General features: G+C 54.0%; 1 protein-coding gene across 4 annotated transcripts in view; it reads right to left on the reverse strand.

The window, feature by feature from the left end:
* The window catches only part of MSI2 (musashi RNA binding protein 2), a 392,149-nt gene that overhangs the window by 64,908 nt on the left and 308,659 nt on the right, over nucleotides 1-18,582 (reverse strand). For all 4 annotated transcript variants that reach the window (XM_047080983.1, XM_047080982.1, XM_047080981.1 and 1 more), the window contains exon 8: nucleotides 14,082-14,164. In XM_047080983.1, the coding sequence (XP_046936939.1) occupies nucleotides 14,082-14,164 (83 nt within the window). The remainder of the gene's footprint in view (nucleotides 1-14,081; nucleotides 14,165-18,582) is intronic.

Below are 18,582 nucleotides of genomic sequence, written 5' to 3' on the forward strand. Positions count from 1 at the left end.
GGAAAGGTAGCTGCCGCACCAGGGAGCCTGGCCTGGCCTGGCCTGCGCTGAAGATTTCTCAAAAGATCTCTCTGGACCAGGAGGCCTGCCCACCCAGCCCCCAGCTCCTTTGAAAACATACAAGAGGAAAGAGGGAACAGCTATTCTCTGCCTGCATTCTGAGCCCTGCAGTGTGGGTCAGGGGCTTGCTGAGGATGAAAACTATGTCCTTCCCCCATCGGACTGGCAGAAGCCTCACCTCCTCCATCAGACTGTGAGTTCTCAGGGAGCAGGGATCCAGGGTCTGCCCCTACTTCCCTGGTCCCTTGTGATGTCCCGTTCAGAGCATGCACTGACTCACATGCTCGTTAGGGTCATGGAAACCCAGTCTTCTCAATTCAACCACGCTGAGGGACTCAATGTGCCTGACAAGTGCTAGGCTGTGGGCAAAGCAGACATAATAAGGCAGGCCTCCACCTTGAGAGCTCTCATTCTGTCGAAGAGAACAGGTTCTGACTGTCTTGTTCTCCTAACATTAAAGCACATACTCATAGGTCAACCTGCCTCCCTGTCATTTTCGGGCCTGCCAGCCTCTGGAGCGTCTTGAGTTAGACCACATTTGGGTCACCCTCCCCCACCCCCACTACCCTCCCACTGGGCCCCGTGCAAGCTAGAGAACCGGGCACAAATACCCCGAGTTACAGTCAGAACCCAAAGGGGGAACACCAGCCTGTCTCCCCAGCTCCAGTCACACACTCAGGTCATCTGGCCACACACGACATCCCTGGGATCTACTGCTGTGTACCTAACAACTTCCAAACTTCGTGGCCTTGAGTAACAGCCGAGTTAACGGTGGATGGTGCTTTCTTGTGGTTCTGTGAGCAGACTGGGCCCAGGGGGGCTCTTGGTGTCGTCTCTCATGTAGCTGTGGTCAGATGGTGGCTGGGGCTGGAACCAAAGCCTGGACTCAGCTGGAGGTTCACTCAGGGGCTTCTTCACTCACACGGCAGGTGATGTCTAGGTTCGGCTGGGACCGTCCATGGGAGGCACCCACCTCTGGCTTCCCCGCGGCTCTCCATCTTCTCACAGCGTGGTGGCTGAGTCCCAGAGAGGGGCTGTCCTGGCATGAGAATCCCGAGAGACCAAGGCAGAGTCTGCAAGGCTTCTTAGAACCTAGGCCTGAGAGCCACACTGCCACTTCCGTCATGTTCTTGGTTACACCTGGTCGGCCTAGATTGTGGGAGGGGACCACACGGGGCACGCATACCGGGAGTTTAGACCACAGGGCTGTCTTCGGAGAATAGCTACCACAAGAGATCCGTGAAGAGCAGCGAGCAGACAGGACAGCGGGAGGCCCTCCTTCCAGCCGTGGCTCTGTCTGGCCGGGTTCTTGGGCTAGTGGGCGCTGAAGCCCGCTTCCACCATGGGGCACGAGGCAGGCATGGGAGCTCCCGGAGGGGGCAGCCTGGAAGGAAGTGCCTGACTTCCCATGGTCAACAGAAGCAAGGGTCGTCTTGCTGACCAGGCCTCTCGTCCCAGCGATTTCAGCCCTGCCCCCAACAGAACCCCACTTAAGGTACGTGCTTTCTCTGGGGTAGCCCTGGGCGGGGGCAGATTCTGTGGAAGGAACATCTATCTCCAAGTCTTGGTCCTCAGAACCCACTTCGGCAGCTTCTCACAACGGCTACAGCTCCAAAACATGCCTGGAAAAAAGCAGTGTGGTCGGAGGGGCAAGAGATTTTGCAGGAAATTCTATTTGAATCCGTGCTTGTAAGGAGCCTCAGAGGCCACTTGTGACCGACAGCTCACATTAGCAAGACGAGGTCTCCGTTTTCCAGTTTCACGGCTGGTAAAGCCACGAAGCAACCCTATGCCAGGGGCCGGATGCCAAGGGCATGCCAACCCCTCCAAAGGTAGGGTTTGCTTTAAATTTTCGATCTTCAAATAGGCTGCTTTGTTTGGCAAACTGGCCTTGGAGGAGTGGGTGTGGTCTGCACAGTTACGGGACAAGAAGAGTGATTTAGCTGATCTAGCGGGACCCTTTAACGACAGGACAGTTAGGGCAGCGGCAGGACAGTTAGGGCAGCGGCATGTTCCTCTAGAGGATGAATCAGAGGCCGGACGTGGGCCTGCGTGTGTGGTTTCTGACGTTCTGTGCCGGCTGCTTGCCGAGGTGGGGCGCCTCTGCCCATCAGGGCCCAACACAGCAAGGAGGTCTGTTTCCAACTCTTTATGTAGAAATAATTTCGCACTCGCAGAAGAAGTGCGAGGACAGTACAAAGGACAGTTGTAGGCGTGTCTCTACCCACATCTATACCTGTGAATGTTTTTCCCTGAACCTTACAAGAGTCCAGTGTGTACGTGATGATATGCATTTCCTAAATGTAAACATATGTCTTTACATAACCATGGTATGGTTACCCACCTCAGGACGGACACACGGACACGATGCTTCTATCTAATATAACTTCCACGGTCTTATTCTGTCCGGGGACCCCATGATGTCCTTTATAGGTATAAATGCATCTTACAGAACAGGAAGCTGAGGTCCAGGGGCCTTAGACACCTCAGCTGTGGTTGCAGACCCAGACCACGTGTGGTAAGGCCGGGTTGGAAGCCAGATCCGCCTGATGCTATGGCCCATGCCCAGGGAGCCGGTCCCATGCCACACCCTCTCGTCAGGGGGACCACTTAGCATCGGCTTTTGAAGAAGGTAGTGGGGCTTTCGTGGGGACGGCTTCCCTGTAGCTACTCTGAGTGGCCGCCTCGCCCAACTGGCCTGCAGCCCTTGCTGAGGCAAGCTCCCTGCCGGGCACCTTTTGGAAGAGGCTGGCAGTCTGAGGACGATGCCAAGGTCTGGGAAGTGAAAAGGTTTTTGTTTTTTCCCTGGTTTCTACATAAACGGCCCCAGTCAGCACATGGCCCTGGGGCTGGGAGGGAAACCAGTCGAGGGCCTTGGTCTGGGGAAACCCGAGCCCTGTGGCTGTGGCCTTGATTTACTACCCAGGACAAGGCACCCCTGTGTGGCCTGGAGGCTAGTGTTTGCAGCTTCACTTCTCACCCCAAACTGGGCACGTCAGAAACGATGTACTCCTCCAGGGGGAGAGGAGCCCATGTCAGAGGATAAAATTCACTAGTGTCCAGAGAGACCAACCTGGACTGACTGTGTGGTCGGTGGAAGGGAAGGGAGCAAAGGGCAGGCCTTCCGGGCGGGTGAGTGCTTGGTGGGGGAGCGGGTGGTGGTGCCCGTGCGCAGCACCTTCTGTGGAACTTCCTGAAAGACAGGGGCCTGACCTGGTCTTGCCCCAAGATCAGCTTCTCCTCCAACTCAGGCTACACCTCTCCAGTCAGGTTCCAGAGGATTCTAGCCCGACACTGCTTCTCCGAAGCCCCAAGCTGACCACCTCTTCTGGGAGATAGGCCCCAAGGCGTGTTCCAGGGAAGCACAGGGCAGGGGAGATGCCACTCCAGTGTAAAGATCTGGGGTCCTGCCTGGAGCCCAGCTCTCTCTGGTGAGGCCGGAGGACTGAGCCATACCTCCAGAGACCACACACGGTTCGGCGCACGGCCTGTGCTGTCCCATGGCCAGGCTTTCTCTGTCCTACCCACTGTTCTCTGTTGACCTCTCTGCCAGTCAGAAGCCTTTCTGGAGAGTGTAGGAGGGCAAGACCTTTCATGGGACTTCTATAGGTTCATAACCAAGATTCGGGGCGGGGGGGGGGGTGGGGGAGGTGCTGCTCTCAAGGAAACTACAGAACAATGAAGACGCAAGGTGAGAGACTCAGGCGAAGAACAGAGTCTCTACTGTCCTGCCCTCTGCACCGTACCAGGAGTTAGCCTCAAGAGCATGGCAGAGACAGAATGTGCTAGAAACTGTTCAGGTCACTAGGAAATGAAGAGGAGAGGCCCTTTGTTCAATCATTACAGGAGCTGGTGGTGGCAGTAGTGAAACCGGCAAGGCCCTTCTGGACACAGGGTCTCGTAGCTGCTCAGGCCTCATAGTCAGGAAGCTGGCCCTGCTCAAGGCAGCTGCCGAATGAGTTGTGGAAGGAGGCTGATGGCGTAGCAAGGTGCGAGCGACGAGCACAGAAAGGGCCCAGTGAGGAGGCGGGGAGGGCTTGGGAGGGCAGGCAGGGCCATGGTCCTCCTCAGTGTGGAGCTCGAGATGGACCCACTGGGCATCTCCCTCTGAGTGACCTTCAGAGAGTCAGGCTGCCTTGTCTGCTCCAGGGTTCCCATTCCCTCCAGCCGCTGTACTTGTCCATGGCTAGAGGCAGAATGGAGTCACTACCGGCAGGAGCGTGTGGCTGGATGAGGACGAGGCCTGAGACACCATCATGGGAAGTGCAGGAGTCACACCCAGAGATCCTGGCGGCTGCCCTGGGAAGACCCGCCTGTGACTCCAGCAAGGGGAGGGTGCTTCTCTATCCTGCCATGCCTACCACACCCCCGCCCCTCAGCGGACTCAGGGAAGCCTCTCAGCTGGGCACTTCCGGTAGCAGCAAGCGAGTTCTATGTTCTGTCCCCTCGCTTCCTCCTCCCAGACATCTCCATCAGGCACTGTCCTTGTAGACGGGGCCCAGCCTGTGGCCAAGTACCAGAGAACCCATATGTACAGGATAACTTGTCTTGCCCTACTGGAAAAGGGTCTTCCTGCCAAGAGACCCTCACGAAAGGGCCTACTGTGCAAACCAGATGGACGTGCCAGCTTAGACAGGTAAAGGCCGCCGGCAGAAACATCCACCTTACAAAGGGCACACGCTTGCTATGAACGACCCAGACCCATTTGTGAGAAGCCCTGAGAGGCCCACAGGACATGAGATCTGGACTCTATCTCCCCGGTCAGTCAGCAGGATTACTGTAGGGAGGAAGGAACACATTGTTTACGGAGCGCTCTTTATATGCTCAGCCCAGCCATGAGATCCTCGTGAGCGTGCACGTGTGTGTATACACACATCATCTCACGTACAGCATGCACACAGAGTGACATGAACACATAACACATACAAGGCACAGTGCAGGGCACACACGTTCTCAGAGAATACCCACTGTTCTCAGTACCCTCGTTGATCAACTCATTTCCTCTGAGTTGGCTTTATCAGCCCGAAGTGACAACAGAAAAGGAAACTGAGGCCCTGAGGAATGGATTTGCCCAAGGTGATGAGGCTGGGAATGACACAGCTACGACTCGATCCTAGGTGCCCGACTTCCAAACCCGTCCCCACCTCTGCGCCACCGGCTACCCAGGCCCTGCCCGCACAGCCCTTCCCTACCGCCCTCTCGCCAGCCTTCAAGGCCCGTTTGCACGCGATTCCTTCTACAAGGCCAACCCCCGTCCTCGTTCCAGAATTAATTTCATCCACTGTTTCCTCTGTTTTATTAAACTCAGCGATGACAAAGCGAAGGAGGTTATAAACCAATACTATTAACACCTCCCATTTAGCAGGCAGGGGCCGGGTGTGGACACAGAAATGAATTCAGTAGGCTGTGGCTCTCCCTCACAAGGGCTCAGAGTCTGGGCAGGGAGTGGAGCGGAGCGGGTCCCCAGCACCCTCAGGGACACACACCCCTGTGACTGCAGCCTCCGCTCCATCTGGACCTGAGGGCGGGGGCCTGTCCTTTCCACCAGTCTAGTTTAGAGGCTAAGGCTCCTGGCTCTAAATCTCTGCTCTGTTCGCGAGCTCTGAGCAGGAACCAGCTGCCTGACATCTCTGTGCCTCAATTTTCTCATCTATAAAACAGAGTAACAGTAATGCCCACCACCCCACAGGGCTGCAGTGAGCGAAGAAATTAAAGCAGCTAATCCCGTAAGTGTTGGCGCCGGATAAAGGTTGGGGCATGCCTTAATCTCCGCCACGGGAGCCTAGGTGAGCATCTTTGAAGGTGATAAAGCCAGTTCACATCTGTGCTGGAGTCGCAAAGCCCAGGGAGCAGAGAGGCAGAAAGTGGCCGTCGCCCCCCAGCCCGGCAGGCTCTTGGCACCCCGCCATTGATTTTCTCCCTACCTCTCCCACCCCCACCTACTGGCCAGGTAGGGCCCGGTCTTCCTGCTTTCATCAGCAAGGTGCGCAAAAGGCGCTTCACAGACTGCACTATTTGGGGAAAAAGCTGATGGTGGCAGCAGCAGCTGTTGTTTTTATTTCTGGGAACCTGCAAGGGCATTTCAAAGTGACAAGACACCTCTGCCTCCAGCAGGTGCCCAAAGGCAGCCGCGAGGCTGGCTGCGCGCCCCCAGCCCTTGGGGGGTGTTGCCAGAGACCCTGCAAAAGCCTTAATTTCTATATTTATAGGATTCAAAAAAAATTTTTTTTCTTAATGTTTATTCTTGAGAGACAGAGAGAGAGAGAGAGAGAGAGACAGGGTGTGAGCAGGGGAGGGACAGAGAGAGAAGGAGCCACAGAATCCAAAGCAGGCTCCAGGCTGAGCTGTCAGCACAGAGCCCGATGTGGGGCTCGAACTCACAAACTGTGAGATCATGACCTGAGCCGAAGTTGGATGCTTAACCGACTGAGCCACCCAGGCGACCCTAATTTCTCTATCTGAGAGAAAGAGAGAGAGAGAGAGAGAGAGAGATGGCTGAGCATTAGCTTGCACCTGCCTGGGAAGTTGGGCAGAGCAGCTGGGTGAAGTGAAAGGAAGAGCAGGCCCCAGAGAAGGGGTGCAGGGAAAGGGAAACAGCTTTTCCCAGTGGTCTTCATGCCCCCTGCTGACCCCACACGCTGTGGATGGTGTGCAGAGAGCAGCACACGTGGGAGAGTCCAGAGGGGCTGGGCCACCAAGAGAGGCAGAAGGACCCCACCCTCCCCAGGCCCCTGCAGTGACCTTCCCAGAGGACGGATGAAGGGTGAAGGAGCCAGAACTTGGGTGACTGGGAGGCCACCTCCCCGCAGGCCCAATTGCTTCTGCCTGGAGAGCAGCAAACATTTACCACCCCGGCCTCCCCACCCTCTCCTCCCTCAACAGGCAAACCCCTCCACCCGCAGGGACAGAGCCGGTACACAAACATGTGCTTGCGTGATGTGGGGGTGGGGGGCGCAGGACCTCCCTCTCGCTCGTAAACACGAGGTTCATTTATTAAGTGCCTCTCTGGCATTTCCTGTTTTTGCCTTCATCCTGCTTGTTTAATATTGCATTTGACATTCTCATTTTATAAATGGTAACAGAAGCAGAATGGATGGCTAAAATTAGCTTACGAGCGAGGAGGATGCGGCCAATAGGGTGGTGAACACACAAGCCTAGTTAATTCCACCCACATTACCCGCCCCGCCCCCCACTCTGGGGCTGGTTCCCGATCAGCTCTGTGGCGGCAGTCTTCGAGCCGAGGAGGAGTGGCCTCAGGGAGGGGATGGGTGCCCACTCACCGGGACACCCCATCCAGGTGGCGGCGCCCCCAGGCCAACCCTAGCTGGCCTCTGTGGACCACCTGACCCAGCACTACACCCTGAGAGGCCCAGCCAGGACTCTCCTGCTCTCTGGTCCTCTTGCCCACCCCAAGTGTGCCCTTGGGCTGAAGGTGGCAGGCGTGAGAGCTCGCCAGGCTTTGTTTTTGAAGTGGGGTTTTCGGAACCTCCCCCAACGGAAGATTCAGCGGAAGGGCCTGAGTGAGCCTCCCTGGGACCTAAGAAATCCCTGCAGTGGCCCCTTCTCCTCTGCAGGATATACACCTTCTCTCTTCAGGACCACCTCCCAGCCAGGGCGTGGCGAGTACCTGCCTCACACCCTCCTCCCTGCCCAGGTCTGCACCTCTGTCTGAGACCACCTTACTTTATGATTATACGTTTGTTCAGTACTGTGATTCTAAGAACAATGATAGTGATGATGAGGCCTACTAGGTTGATAAGAGCATGCTACGGCTGATAAAGCCCAGTCACAAAGCCCAGCAATCTCTGAGGGGGGTGCCATCCCCGTCTTACTGAGGTGGGATCAAAACACAGACCACGAGTAACTGGCCCAAGGTCACAAAGTCTAGCAATGAGTAGCGAACTGTACTGTGGGGCATTCAGCAGTGGGGGATTTGTGGCACTTTCTTCTGGAAAGGCCTCTTGGATTGACAGAACCGTGTTCTGACTGTTCCTCTACTCCCCACCTATTCAGTGCTTGGGGTCCCCCTAAGAATGAAGGCACTGATGCTTTTCTGCAGGCTACTATCCCAAACCCCAGCATCTGTTTGGGGCACCTCTGACCCTCTGCCTTGGGCTAGTGGACCAGGGTGACTTCTTAGCTGAAAGCCCTTCCTTGGCCCCTTTGAGATAAGCAGACTTCACCTGCTCTGAGCTACGTTAGTAGAGGCCGGGAGCTGAAACTATGGCCCACAGGGCAAATCCAGCTGCTGCTTGCTTTTATAAATAATATTTTATGTGAACACAGCTGTGCCCACTCACATATCATCAGTGGCTGCATTCTGCTCCACGATGGCAGAGTAGCTGTGACAGAGACCTAGGGCCTCAAAAGCCTAAAATATGACCTGGCCCTTTACAAAGCTTTTTGGCCCTTGGTTTAGGCCAAACGGAAGAAACTTGCAGTTACCAATGGAATTTTCAGGAAGGTGATTCCTTCAAGGTTATCAGATTTCTAGACCCTACAACAGTCCAAGAGCTCCCAGGGCCAGGAACCGAACGGGGCCTTCAATAAGCTGCAAAGGGCAGTGGTCGCCATCCTTCCCATCTTAGAGGAGGAAACAGGTGCAGACAAGTGGGGTATCCGCTTGGTCACAGGACAACCAGCGGTGGATATGGGATTCAGGCTCGGGTCCACGTGTTCTAAAGCCCTGAGTGCCTCTAAGTGACCCAGGAGGTCCTGTCTTAGGCACCAGGACATGTGCATGCTACTTGGAGGATCCAACCCATCACCCCAGAGGATGTGCCTCAAACATCTATGTTCCAAGACCCTTGTCAAGAGGAGAGGGATGCCAGTACGGGGGGTCTGGCGGGGGGTGGTCCTGGGCATGGACAGCTTCCTGTGGCAGGAGTGCAGTGGGGGAGACCTGGTGTCCGTGCACACAAAGAGAGTGTGGGGCGGTGCTGAGAGCGCCAGACTGGCCTGGGGATCCCACGCCAGGCTGGCTCATCCGGCTCCGTGCTCCAGGGGCCTCAGCCCTCACTCCGGGTCCCTTCCTTCTGACACACACTATCTCCTTAGCAGCGATCGTCGCCTGGGCCTTCTCAGACTTTAAATGTGCACACGCATCACTAGGGACTTGTCAAAATGCAGATTCTGATTCACTAGCTCTGGGGGTGGGGCCCGGTAGGTCTGTATTCCTACTGAGGTTACAAACTACTCAGCAAATTTCAAAAATCAGATCACCTTCAAGGAACAAGGAAGAGAACTATTTAAAGGAATCCTGTAGGAACCCTTGTACAAAGCAAATAACTCTTCCTCATTTTCACTAGTCTAACCAACCCAGATTTTTCAATTAATGAGGTTTTGCCTATGTTGGTTGGAGCCAGAGGACAACACTGGTTCAAATGCCAGCCCCGCAGCTTAGAACCACAGGCTATTTCGGTGGGGGACGGGGGGTGGGGGGGCGGTGCGCCTGGGTGGCTTAGTCGGTTAAGTGTCCGACTTTGGCTCAGGTCATGATCTCACGGTTCGTGGGTTTGAGCCCCGCATCTGGCTCTGTACTGACAGCTTGGAGCCTGCTTTGGATTCTGGGCCTCTCTCTCTCTCTCTCACTCCCTCCCCTGTTAGCGCTCTGTATCTCTGTCAAAAATGAATAAAAACATTTAAAAAAATTAAAAAAAAAAAAAAAAGAACCATGGGTTATTGGAAGTCCCTTCACCACCCTGAGCTCTATCTAGTGTCCGCTCTGTAAAACGGGACGGTGACCAAGTGTGCGTAAAACGCTGTTACAGTGCCCAGCAGATGCCAATGTGCTGCTGTTGAATCAGGTGTCAGAAGAGGAGCCCTTGCATCCCTCATACTGGACCCCACGTTCTCACCCAGCGAGGCCCTCTTGACCCCTCTGGGGTGGGGATTGAGCCGGGCCTCCAGGGATGCCTGGAGCAGGTCTCTGTCAACCCCTGCCTCCTTCCCCATGGCTGAGGCGCTCCCCAGGAGGCCTCTGGGAGGCTGTGCTGGCTGGTGACCAATCGAGCAAGTGTCCCTGCTGCTGGGGGGGCTGCTTCAATCAGGGGCACGTGGCGGGAGGCGTTGTTAGCTGTACCCGCGCTGGGGCTCGGCGGAGCGGCCAGAGAGGAAGCCCTCTCCGGAGGGTCACCAGGTGGCTCCGCAGGTGCATGTGTGTGTTTATTGATAAAGAGCCATGTTTGTGCTTCGCTCTGATCCGTGCCAAGAGGGGGAAGGGGCTGAGTCTTGGCTCTCCTAGGCTGGGCCTTGAGCTCAGGTGGCGGCCAGCTGCCCCCCCCCCCCTCCCCGCGCCCACCCCACACCATCCCGCCACCATACCCGTGGCTCACCTGCCTCTGGGGCACTGGGGGAAGAGGCATGGAAATCTGTTGTGGTCGACAGGGACCCCTCATGCCCAAGCCTGGTCCTTCACCCCAGCCAGGAATCTGGCCCTGGGTGAGCCCATCATCTTCGCCCTTCTCTTAGGAGAACATGGGAGTCCCGTGGGCCATGACCCGGCTGACTGGGAGGGGTGGTCAGGGGTCTTGGAAGATTGTAGCCCAGCTAGAGGGCCTTTAAAGTCCCGTTACGCCTGGAAGGGGTGCTAGCCTACTGGGTACAAATGTGAGCTTTGGACTTTAGCTCTCTGGGTTTGAATTCTGGTGCTGCCACTTGCTGGGTGTTTGGCCCTGGGAAAATCGCTCACCTTCTCTCTTTGCCTCACTGCTCACTTGCAGTAAAATGGGGATAATAATCAGTACCTACAGCAGAATGCATGTGAGAGAAGAGGTGCCTAAAGCAAGCTCTCAGCAGAGTGTGTATGTAGGTAGCACTAAAAAATGTTGGCTGTTTGCGGGATCTCAGTGCAGGAGGGTCGTGCCCTGCCACCACCACCATGGAGGTGACCTCCTTAAGGGAGGGTCTCTACGGGAATGGGGGCAAATTCCCGTGATCCCAGCTTCCCGATGGCTGGCTCTCAGATGCCGGGGAAGGGCCCTCATTTTTTAAAAATGCCCAAGAGACTCGCCAACCAAATCAGATGGGAAATGGCTTTGGGAATTATGCCGTGCCTCCCTGTCACATGGTCCCTCTTGTAATCCTTTCTTCATTCCACAGTTACCGACACAGGGCCCACTGAGTGCCAGCCATAGGGATACTGGGTTAAGAAGGAGCAGATGGGGACTCGAGTCCTATCTCTGTGACTCATCCGCGGTGAGACCTTTCTTATCTGTGAACATGAGAAAATGGTTGCTCCAGGCACACTCTGGGGTGGCGTGGTAACCCGTCCCTGCAGAATTCACAGAGATGGCCAGGGTTCCAGGAGCTGGGTCTTTACAGCGTCACACACAGTCCGGCTGACAAAACACTCCTGTGGACTTCTAACAACCGTCTGTGTCTCTGCTTGGCAGTCTGAGCTCTCAGGGTCTTTCCAGTCCGTCATCTGAATTCTGTCCATAGCACGGTTTACATTCATTTCCTTTTCCGTGGGTCTCAGGAGTAGAAACCGGTATCACGGAATCCAGAGCAATTCAGGATTCAGGCTTCTTCAGGGAAGGACGGCTTGCTGGAGAGGTCCTTTCAGCGACTAGCACGTGGCTGGTGGCAAGAGCTCAAGTGTATCAAGCCCGAGCCTGTGCGACACCGTGCTCAGACCTCCCCCAGGCCCGGCGACCCCACCAGGTGGTCACCACAGGCCCCGTTGCCCTGGAGCTCGGCGAGGCCTCCTGATCTATCAAAGCCTCCTCCAGCACCTCAAAATCCCCCCTGAGAGCCGGTGACTGGTGTGGAGCAGGGCTGGGCAACTGCAGGGACACCTCCAAGCCTGTGTGTGACCCTCACCACTCCGCACCCACCCCCTCCTCTTATCTACTTCCGTTTTTGTTTATCCCCATAAAGAACGAGTACGAGCCCCAGATTCAAGAGAAAACAGAAACCCTCACACGACGAACACAACTCCCTGTACCTACCACAGTCAGCCTCTAGCTGGGTGGAAAAGAGGGTGACAGATGCGAAACGACTGGGGACAAGGGCCACAAACGTCTCCTGCTTCAAGCCAGGCCAGGGGTTATCTTGCTGGGACTGAAACTCTACCTTCTGACCATCCCCCTGTGTCATCTGGGACTTGTCCTCACACCCCCAAGCTCAAAACAACTATCTGTGTAGTTCATCTGGCAGCCAGTAAGCTCAAGACCTATGTTCCTTTACTGCCTGGGGAGCCCTGGGGCAGATCCCCCGGCCCTCAGTCTCCCCACTGGAACAGTGAGGAGAATAAATCCCTTTCTCACTTGTGTTTCAGGCTTGTTTCAAAAGCAATCTATAGGGAAGGGCCTCACATACGCATTCAAGGCAGCACATAGCACAGTCTCTCGCCAGTCTACACTGGGCCTTCCCAATGACCTGTTAAATCCTGGCAGGACGGGAAGGTGCCTGCCAGTGCTCTCGGATGCCTCTTTCGCTCTCCGCTGCCCAAGTGGCCCTTGGCGGAGCCTGTCAACAGTGAGCCTGGCTAGGAGAAACAAGGCCTCTGGGTACCAGAGTTAGGTTTCCTTTTAAGCCCCGTCTCTATAGTTTTAAAAACAGCCAAGTAGCAACCTACCAAAAGAGAGAGGTACCAACTGGAAGGTGCTGAGTTTGCGGGGAGGGGGTACAGAGAACGTCTATGAAGGGTCCTGTGTTATTCCTACACACTTATCTCCCCAGTACCATTTTAATGCCTGAGCTGACACCTCCAACCTACAGTATGCAAAGAAATCCAGTGTTTTCATTTCAGATGCATATGATGGCTAGGAACAATATGAACAATATTATTTTAGTGCCCTGGGAAAAAATTAGCAAGTCAAATATTGAATCAGGCCTGTAGCACCACATGCTAAGCAGACTGCTTTGATCTTATCCCCACTAAAAGCTCTATTATTGAATTTAAAGTCAGCGAACACATATCAGACCAATATACAATGCATATCTGAATGCATGTTTCAGAAGCAAGGAATGTTTTGACTAAAGGAAGAAAATATCAAAGTCACAGCTGCAAGTGAAACAAATTTGCCCTCCCTCTTCTCTTGGGGCTGGAGGCTTTGCTGGCCAACCAAAATATTTTGGCTCCAAAGGTCCTGCTGATGGCTCCAGAAACACCTGCTGAGCTCCCAGATTTCTGGAACCAACAACAAGGGGGGTTCGCACCCACCTACTCGATTTGAAGGAATTTGAGACTTGGAGCCAGCCAATGTGCACATTCAGTACATGGTATGGCACCCTCTGGTGGCCATTCCTCTTGGAGGCCTATCTGGCTCCCCAAACTCAGCCATGGTCGTCACCTCCTCCCTGCTGAGGGTGCCTTCCCAGGAAAAGAAGCTTTAAAGGGCCAAATGGAGGTACGGAAGAAGGCACTCATGAGGGTAAAACTAGCCAGTTGATCAGAAAGGGAGAATGTTAATTGCCCAGCAGGGCCCAAAGAGAGAACAAATTTGGGTGGTAAACTTCCTACCCAGGATACGCCCCCTCAAAAAGCCAAGCCACACAGCCAACACATATCCTAAGCCACGAGTTGGCAAATTAGAACGTACAGGCCAAATGTGGTCCCCCACCCACCCACCGCGGGCTTTTGTACAGCCCAAGAGTCGAGAATGGTTTTGTACTTTTAAATGGTAAAAATATAATCACAAAACTAAATATTTTGTGACACGTGAGAACTGCATGAGATTTTAGTGTCGGTGTCCATAAACAAAGCTTTACTGATACACAGCCTTATTCATGCGGTACTGTCTGCACACGCTTTTGCGTTTCAACAGTGGAGCTGAGAGGCTGTGGCAGTCAGCCGCGTGGCCTGCAAAGCTGAAAATATTTATCCCTCGGCCCTTCGCTGAAAGTTCGCCAACTCTTGCCGTTCCCAGAGCTGAGCCGTCAGAGTCTTAGAAGGTGCCCGCCCTGCCCACCCTCCAGCATGATGACGTGGGCTACAGGAGTGTGCAAGACAAAGGTGTGTACGTGGGGGAAAGGGGGGCATCGCATGCATGGTAGCCTCACCCCTGCAAACTTACCATTTTATTATTGATTTCATGGAAATGGATCTCACAGACTTTCTCCACAACATCTTCATTCTCAAACGTGACAAAGCCAAACCCTAAAGGAAAAAGGAAAAACAAAAACACAAAAACAGAGGGGGTGGTGAGTTCAGTTCTGGCCGGCTACATGTTTTCCTTTGATGTCCTGCAGCAGTGACAGGCTCCTGATCTGAGGGTAGGGGGCCGGATCCCTGGGAAGGGCCTCCAGGTTGAGGAAATGACTTCTCATTTGTAGCGAGCACCCTTCTGACAGTGAGGAAAAGTTAATGATTTCACCCCCGTGCGGCGGGCGCTGTGTGGTTTACATTTGCCCGGAAGCAAACAAGAAATTTACTCGTCTGTTATTTACAAGGGTCAGAGCCCCTGTGGCTCTGTGCGTGTGGAGGCGGGTGGGTGGGCTACCCAGAGCGGGGGCGGGGATCACTGCGGGGCCACGCTTGCCCTTTCCGTGCTGGAATGGCCAGCCCTTGGGTCGGCCTCCAGACGGAGGTGGTTATTTGTCCTTTTCTTCCTGAATTACTTCCTCTAATACCTCATCAGGACATCCTGAGGCCTGGAAGAAACTATTAAAAGTTTCAGGCCTCTGTTCTGCGCAGGCATCCTTTTTCTACCGCTGCTTCCAAAGCGCTGCGGATCTGGGGCAGTTTAAGACTGTTTGATGCCTGCTGTCAGCCCGTCAGCTATCCACTGTATTTACTCGGCTGGAGACCGGCTTTGCTAGACAAGCTGTACTGAAGAATTTTGGCAGGCGACCGCTGCTCAGCATCCTGAGTCGCTCTCGACTGCCCCTCCCGCCCTTCCAGCACGCTGCCCCATCTGTGACCCCACTCGGAAAGCACTGCTTTAACACATGGACCCACTCACAGGACGGCGCCCCGCCTCAGATGAAACGCGGCTATAGTGTGAGCACTAACACCGGGGGGAATGCATGCAACAGGTGCAGACATCCTAATGCGGGGTGCGGGGGGTCGCAGCAGACCTGACCTTGCACGTATGAACTTATGTGTCATCCTGGGAAGCCCCTTCCCCACTCTGCGCCTTGAGCTTTGCGCACCTGCAGATTAAGGTGGTGACACTGACGACCCCTCAGGTCACAGCCCGCACGCCCATCAGGATTTGCAAGGCTCTCTGCTATGGACTGAAGGTTGTGCCCGCCCCCCCCCCCTCCCAATGCATGTGTTGAAATCCTAACCCAAGGTGACGGTGTTAGGAGGCAGGGCCTCTGGGAGGCACGTAGGTCATGAGGGTGGAGGCCTCACGAATGGGATTAGTGCCCCCATAAACGATGTGAGAGACCCTGCTTTATCTGTCTGCTTTCTGCTGTGTGAGGACAGTGAAAAGACAGCCGTTCTATACTGGGAAGGGGGACTTCACCAAAACCCTGCTCATGCTGGCTCCCTGATCTCGGATCTCCAGCCTCCAGAATGGTGAGAAATACATTTCTGTTGTTTATAAGCCTCCCAGGCTATTGTACTTTGCAATAGCAGCTCAAATTGGCCAAGACACTGCCATCCCCAAAGATAGGAGCCTGGCCAAACACAAACCTGGACCCACCAACCAGGAACATGAAAATCAAAATGGCTACTTTTATATCAGGACTGTGTTTCCTTTTCAAGCTTGTGTGTTGACTTTGGGTCCTGGAAACCCAGGGTGGAGAGGGCATCTCTCCGGTCCTTTCTAGGTCTCTCCTCTCCGGCTCCACCACCACATTCTCTAAGGAACAGCAGAGGACAGGGCAGATGAAACACTGATCTCCTACATCATTGCTGTAGGATCTAGAAAATTCCTAGGGAGAGGAATGGAAACAGCCACTGTCTACTCTGAAACAATTTCCAGCAAAACAGGGAGCTGGGACTACCACACAAATGGCAGTCACAGTCTTTATTAGGATATATATTTTATTACTATGCACCGAATACCAGGGCAGTGTTTCCACAGCACACATCCCAGCCTGTTATAGACACGAATGGCTGAGGGTCAGATGTACCACCAGGGGGACATAAGTATGTGCTACAGAGGCTCAAAGTTGGCACGTTTTCCCCAGCATCATCCTGGAGAGGGTGGGTCCTCAGGCACAATGATGTTTTGTTGGAAATGAGGCCCAACAAAAAAACCTTTCACCAGGTGTACAACCCTGAGCCCCAAACCAGGTCCCTGTAGAGACAGGAACAACACCGTTCTCTGGGTTCCCTCATTTGGGCGTCTCCTCCTCTCTGGCCCCTGGGGTCCATCTGTCGTTCACAGAGCAGGACGAGAGCCACACCCAGAGGCAGCCTTCACGTAATTTCTCTTCAGGCTTTGGTGTGTTGGCTCCCTATGCCCCCTTCAAAGGAGTGTGAAAACCATCAGGTAAGCCTATCACCCAGGCAGGGACCCCTTCAGCACACGGGGGACCTGCATCATTTTGGTTAACCCCCTCTCTTCTGCCCACCCTCCTAGACCCAGATGCTAGGGGCCCCTCAAGAAGGGTTAAGATGCAGTGCCCTTCAAAAGGTGCTCAGGGGAGGGAAGGGTACACGGCAGATGATGGGGGAATCTGCTAGCGGGGCTTCAAGAACGATGACGGGGCTGGGGCTTCACTCACTCTGGGTCCCCGGGATGCACAGAGCCCCTCACACGCAGAGAGTGGCTGGATGAACGAACCATTTCTGCATCACTGCCTCCCTTCGAGACGGACTCAGCCCTTCCTTCTGCATTTGCAGGCTCCCACCTGTGCTCCATGGTTGAGTATGCAGAGGTCAGCAAGGCAACGTCCTTCTTCTACAGCAATTTGCTCCCTAAGTGACACAAGTCTGAGGTTCCCACTCAAGGAGAACGTCTCTGCCGAATGGATCTCGCCCCTCCCTCACGACCCTTGCTTGTAGCCTGCGGGTCACCTCGACATTCATGTGTCTTTGAAAGTCACCTCTCTAGCCTGTATCTAAACCCCGCCAACACGTGAATGTCTACGCAAGCCAGGACGGGCTGGTACTCAGGGGAAACCTCCCTGCAAATGAGGTTGAATGTAATGGTTTGAACAGTGACTCCCAGAAGATGAGTCCCCATCTTAACCCCTGGAACCTATGAATGGGACCTTGTTTGGAAGAAAGGATTTTGCAAACATAACTAAGTTAAGGATCTCAAGAATGAGGGCAGGCCCTAACCCAGTGACAGGTGTTCTTAGGAGAGAAAGGAGGGGGGGAATTTGAGACCTAGAAGGCAGAGAGGGGAGAAACCCATGTGAAGACAGAGGCAGACAGTGGAGTGATGCAGTCACTAGTCAAGGAACACCTGAGCCACCAGAAGCTGCAAGTGACAAGGGAAGTGTCCCTGAGGGCCTTCAGAGGGAGCATGGCCCTGCTGACACCTCCTATGTGGACATCCGGCCTCCAGAACTGTGACAGCACAAGTTTCTGTCCCTGTAAGCCACCCAGTTTTTGGAAATTTCTAACAGCAGCCTCAAGAAGCTAGTACAGCCAGGTTACAGGTCTCGCCGCCCCCACACAGGTGGGTCACACGTGACCTCCCCCTGCCGGGCCAAGCATGTGCTCTGGATAGAAGGTAACAGAGTGTGGACAAATGAACCGAACCCATCAGTGCCACTGGGAAATAACACGAAGCCAGTGCCAGTCAAGGGCACCGCTCCGCAAGCCAGAGGACAGCCTGGTTTGCAGCCAGCCTGCTGCTGAGCACAGGTACTTGATCCTGGAACAGTGCCCAGGGTAAGTCAAGTCACCGTTGGGGTGATGATGGCGAGATGACCACCACTGAAGCTGCTTTTCTGCTGCAACCCATGCCTTCCTGGTCCGCTGTGCAAACCACGGTCTGAACTCCAGGCCCAGTATCATTCGGGGCTCCCTGTATCGCCAGTTTCCCACTCTGTGCCACCACTCAGAGCCGGGGAGAGGTGTGACAGAGGTAGGAGACAGGAATTAAAATGCAGACTGCATCAGGAAGGGTGGGGGCAGGACTCGCTGCATCATTTCAAATTCTGACTCTGATATTCTCCCTGCTGGTCCCTTCCCTAACCCCACAGGACTCAAAACTCGAGTATCACAAAAATGATTTTCCTGATCAAAGGAGAGAGTCTGGATTTCAAGCCTATGTACCTTGGATGCATAACAATTCAGTGATGTCAAGACTCATTTGCAGTATTTTAAAGATCTATATCGTTTCGACAACCTTGTTTGGCCCGGATAGAGAAAACAAAGTTGATTGTGTCTAAAATATTTATTTATTCCATTTGAGAAAGCAGAGAAACCAGGAAACACTTAATTATCAATAAATGTTATTCCTTAACATATAATCATTTTTTTTCTCAGAGGTGCATTACCATTTACGATGAATTAGTAACTCAGTGGAGAACAGCCCCCAAATAAATTAAACAGAGTGAAAAGACAGCAGGGTTAGAAATTTGGGAAGGATCGGGTGGTGGTTGGGAAAAATCCTTTTTTTGACATCCAAGACTTTTTCTTTCTTGAAATTAAATTTTTTATTG

The sequence above is a fragment of the Lynx rufus genome, unplaced genomic scaffold (genome assembly GCF_022079265.1).
Source record: "Lynx rufus isolate CCGP_SWC_20201006 ecotype Redwood Valley unplaced genomic scaffold, mLynRuf1.p SCAF_18, whole genome shotgun sequence".
NCBI classification, from domain to species: Eukaryota; Metazoa; Chordata; class Mammalia; order Carnivora; family Felidae; genus Lynx; species Lynx rufus.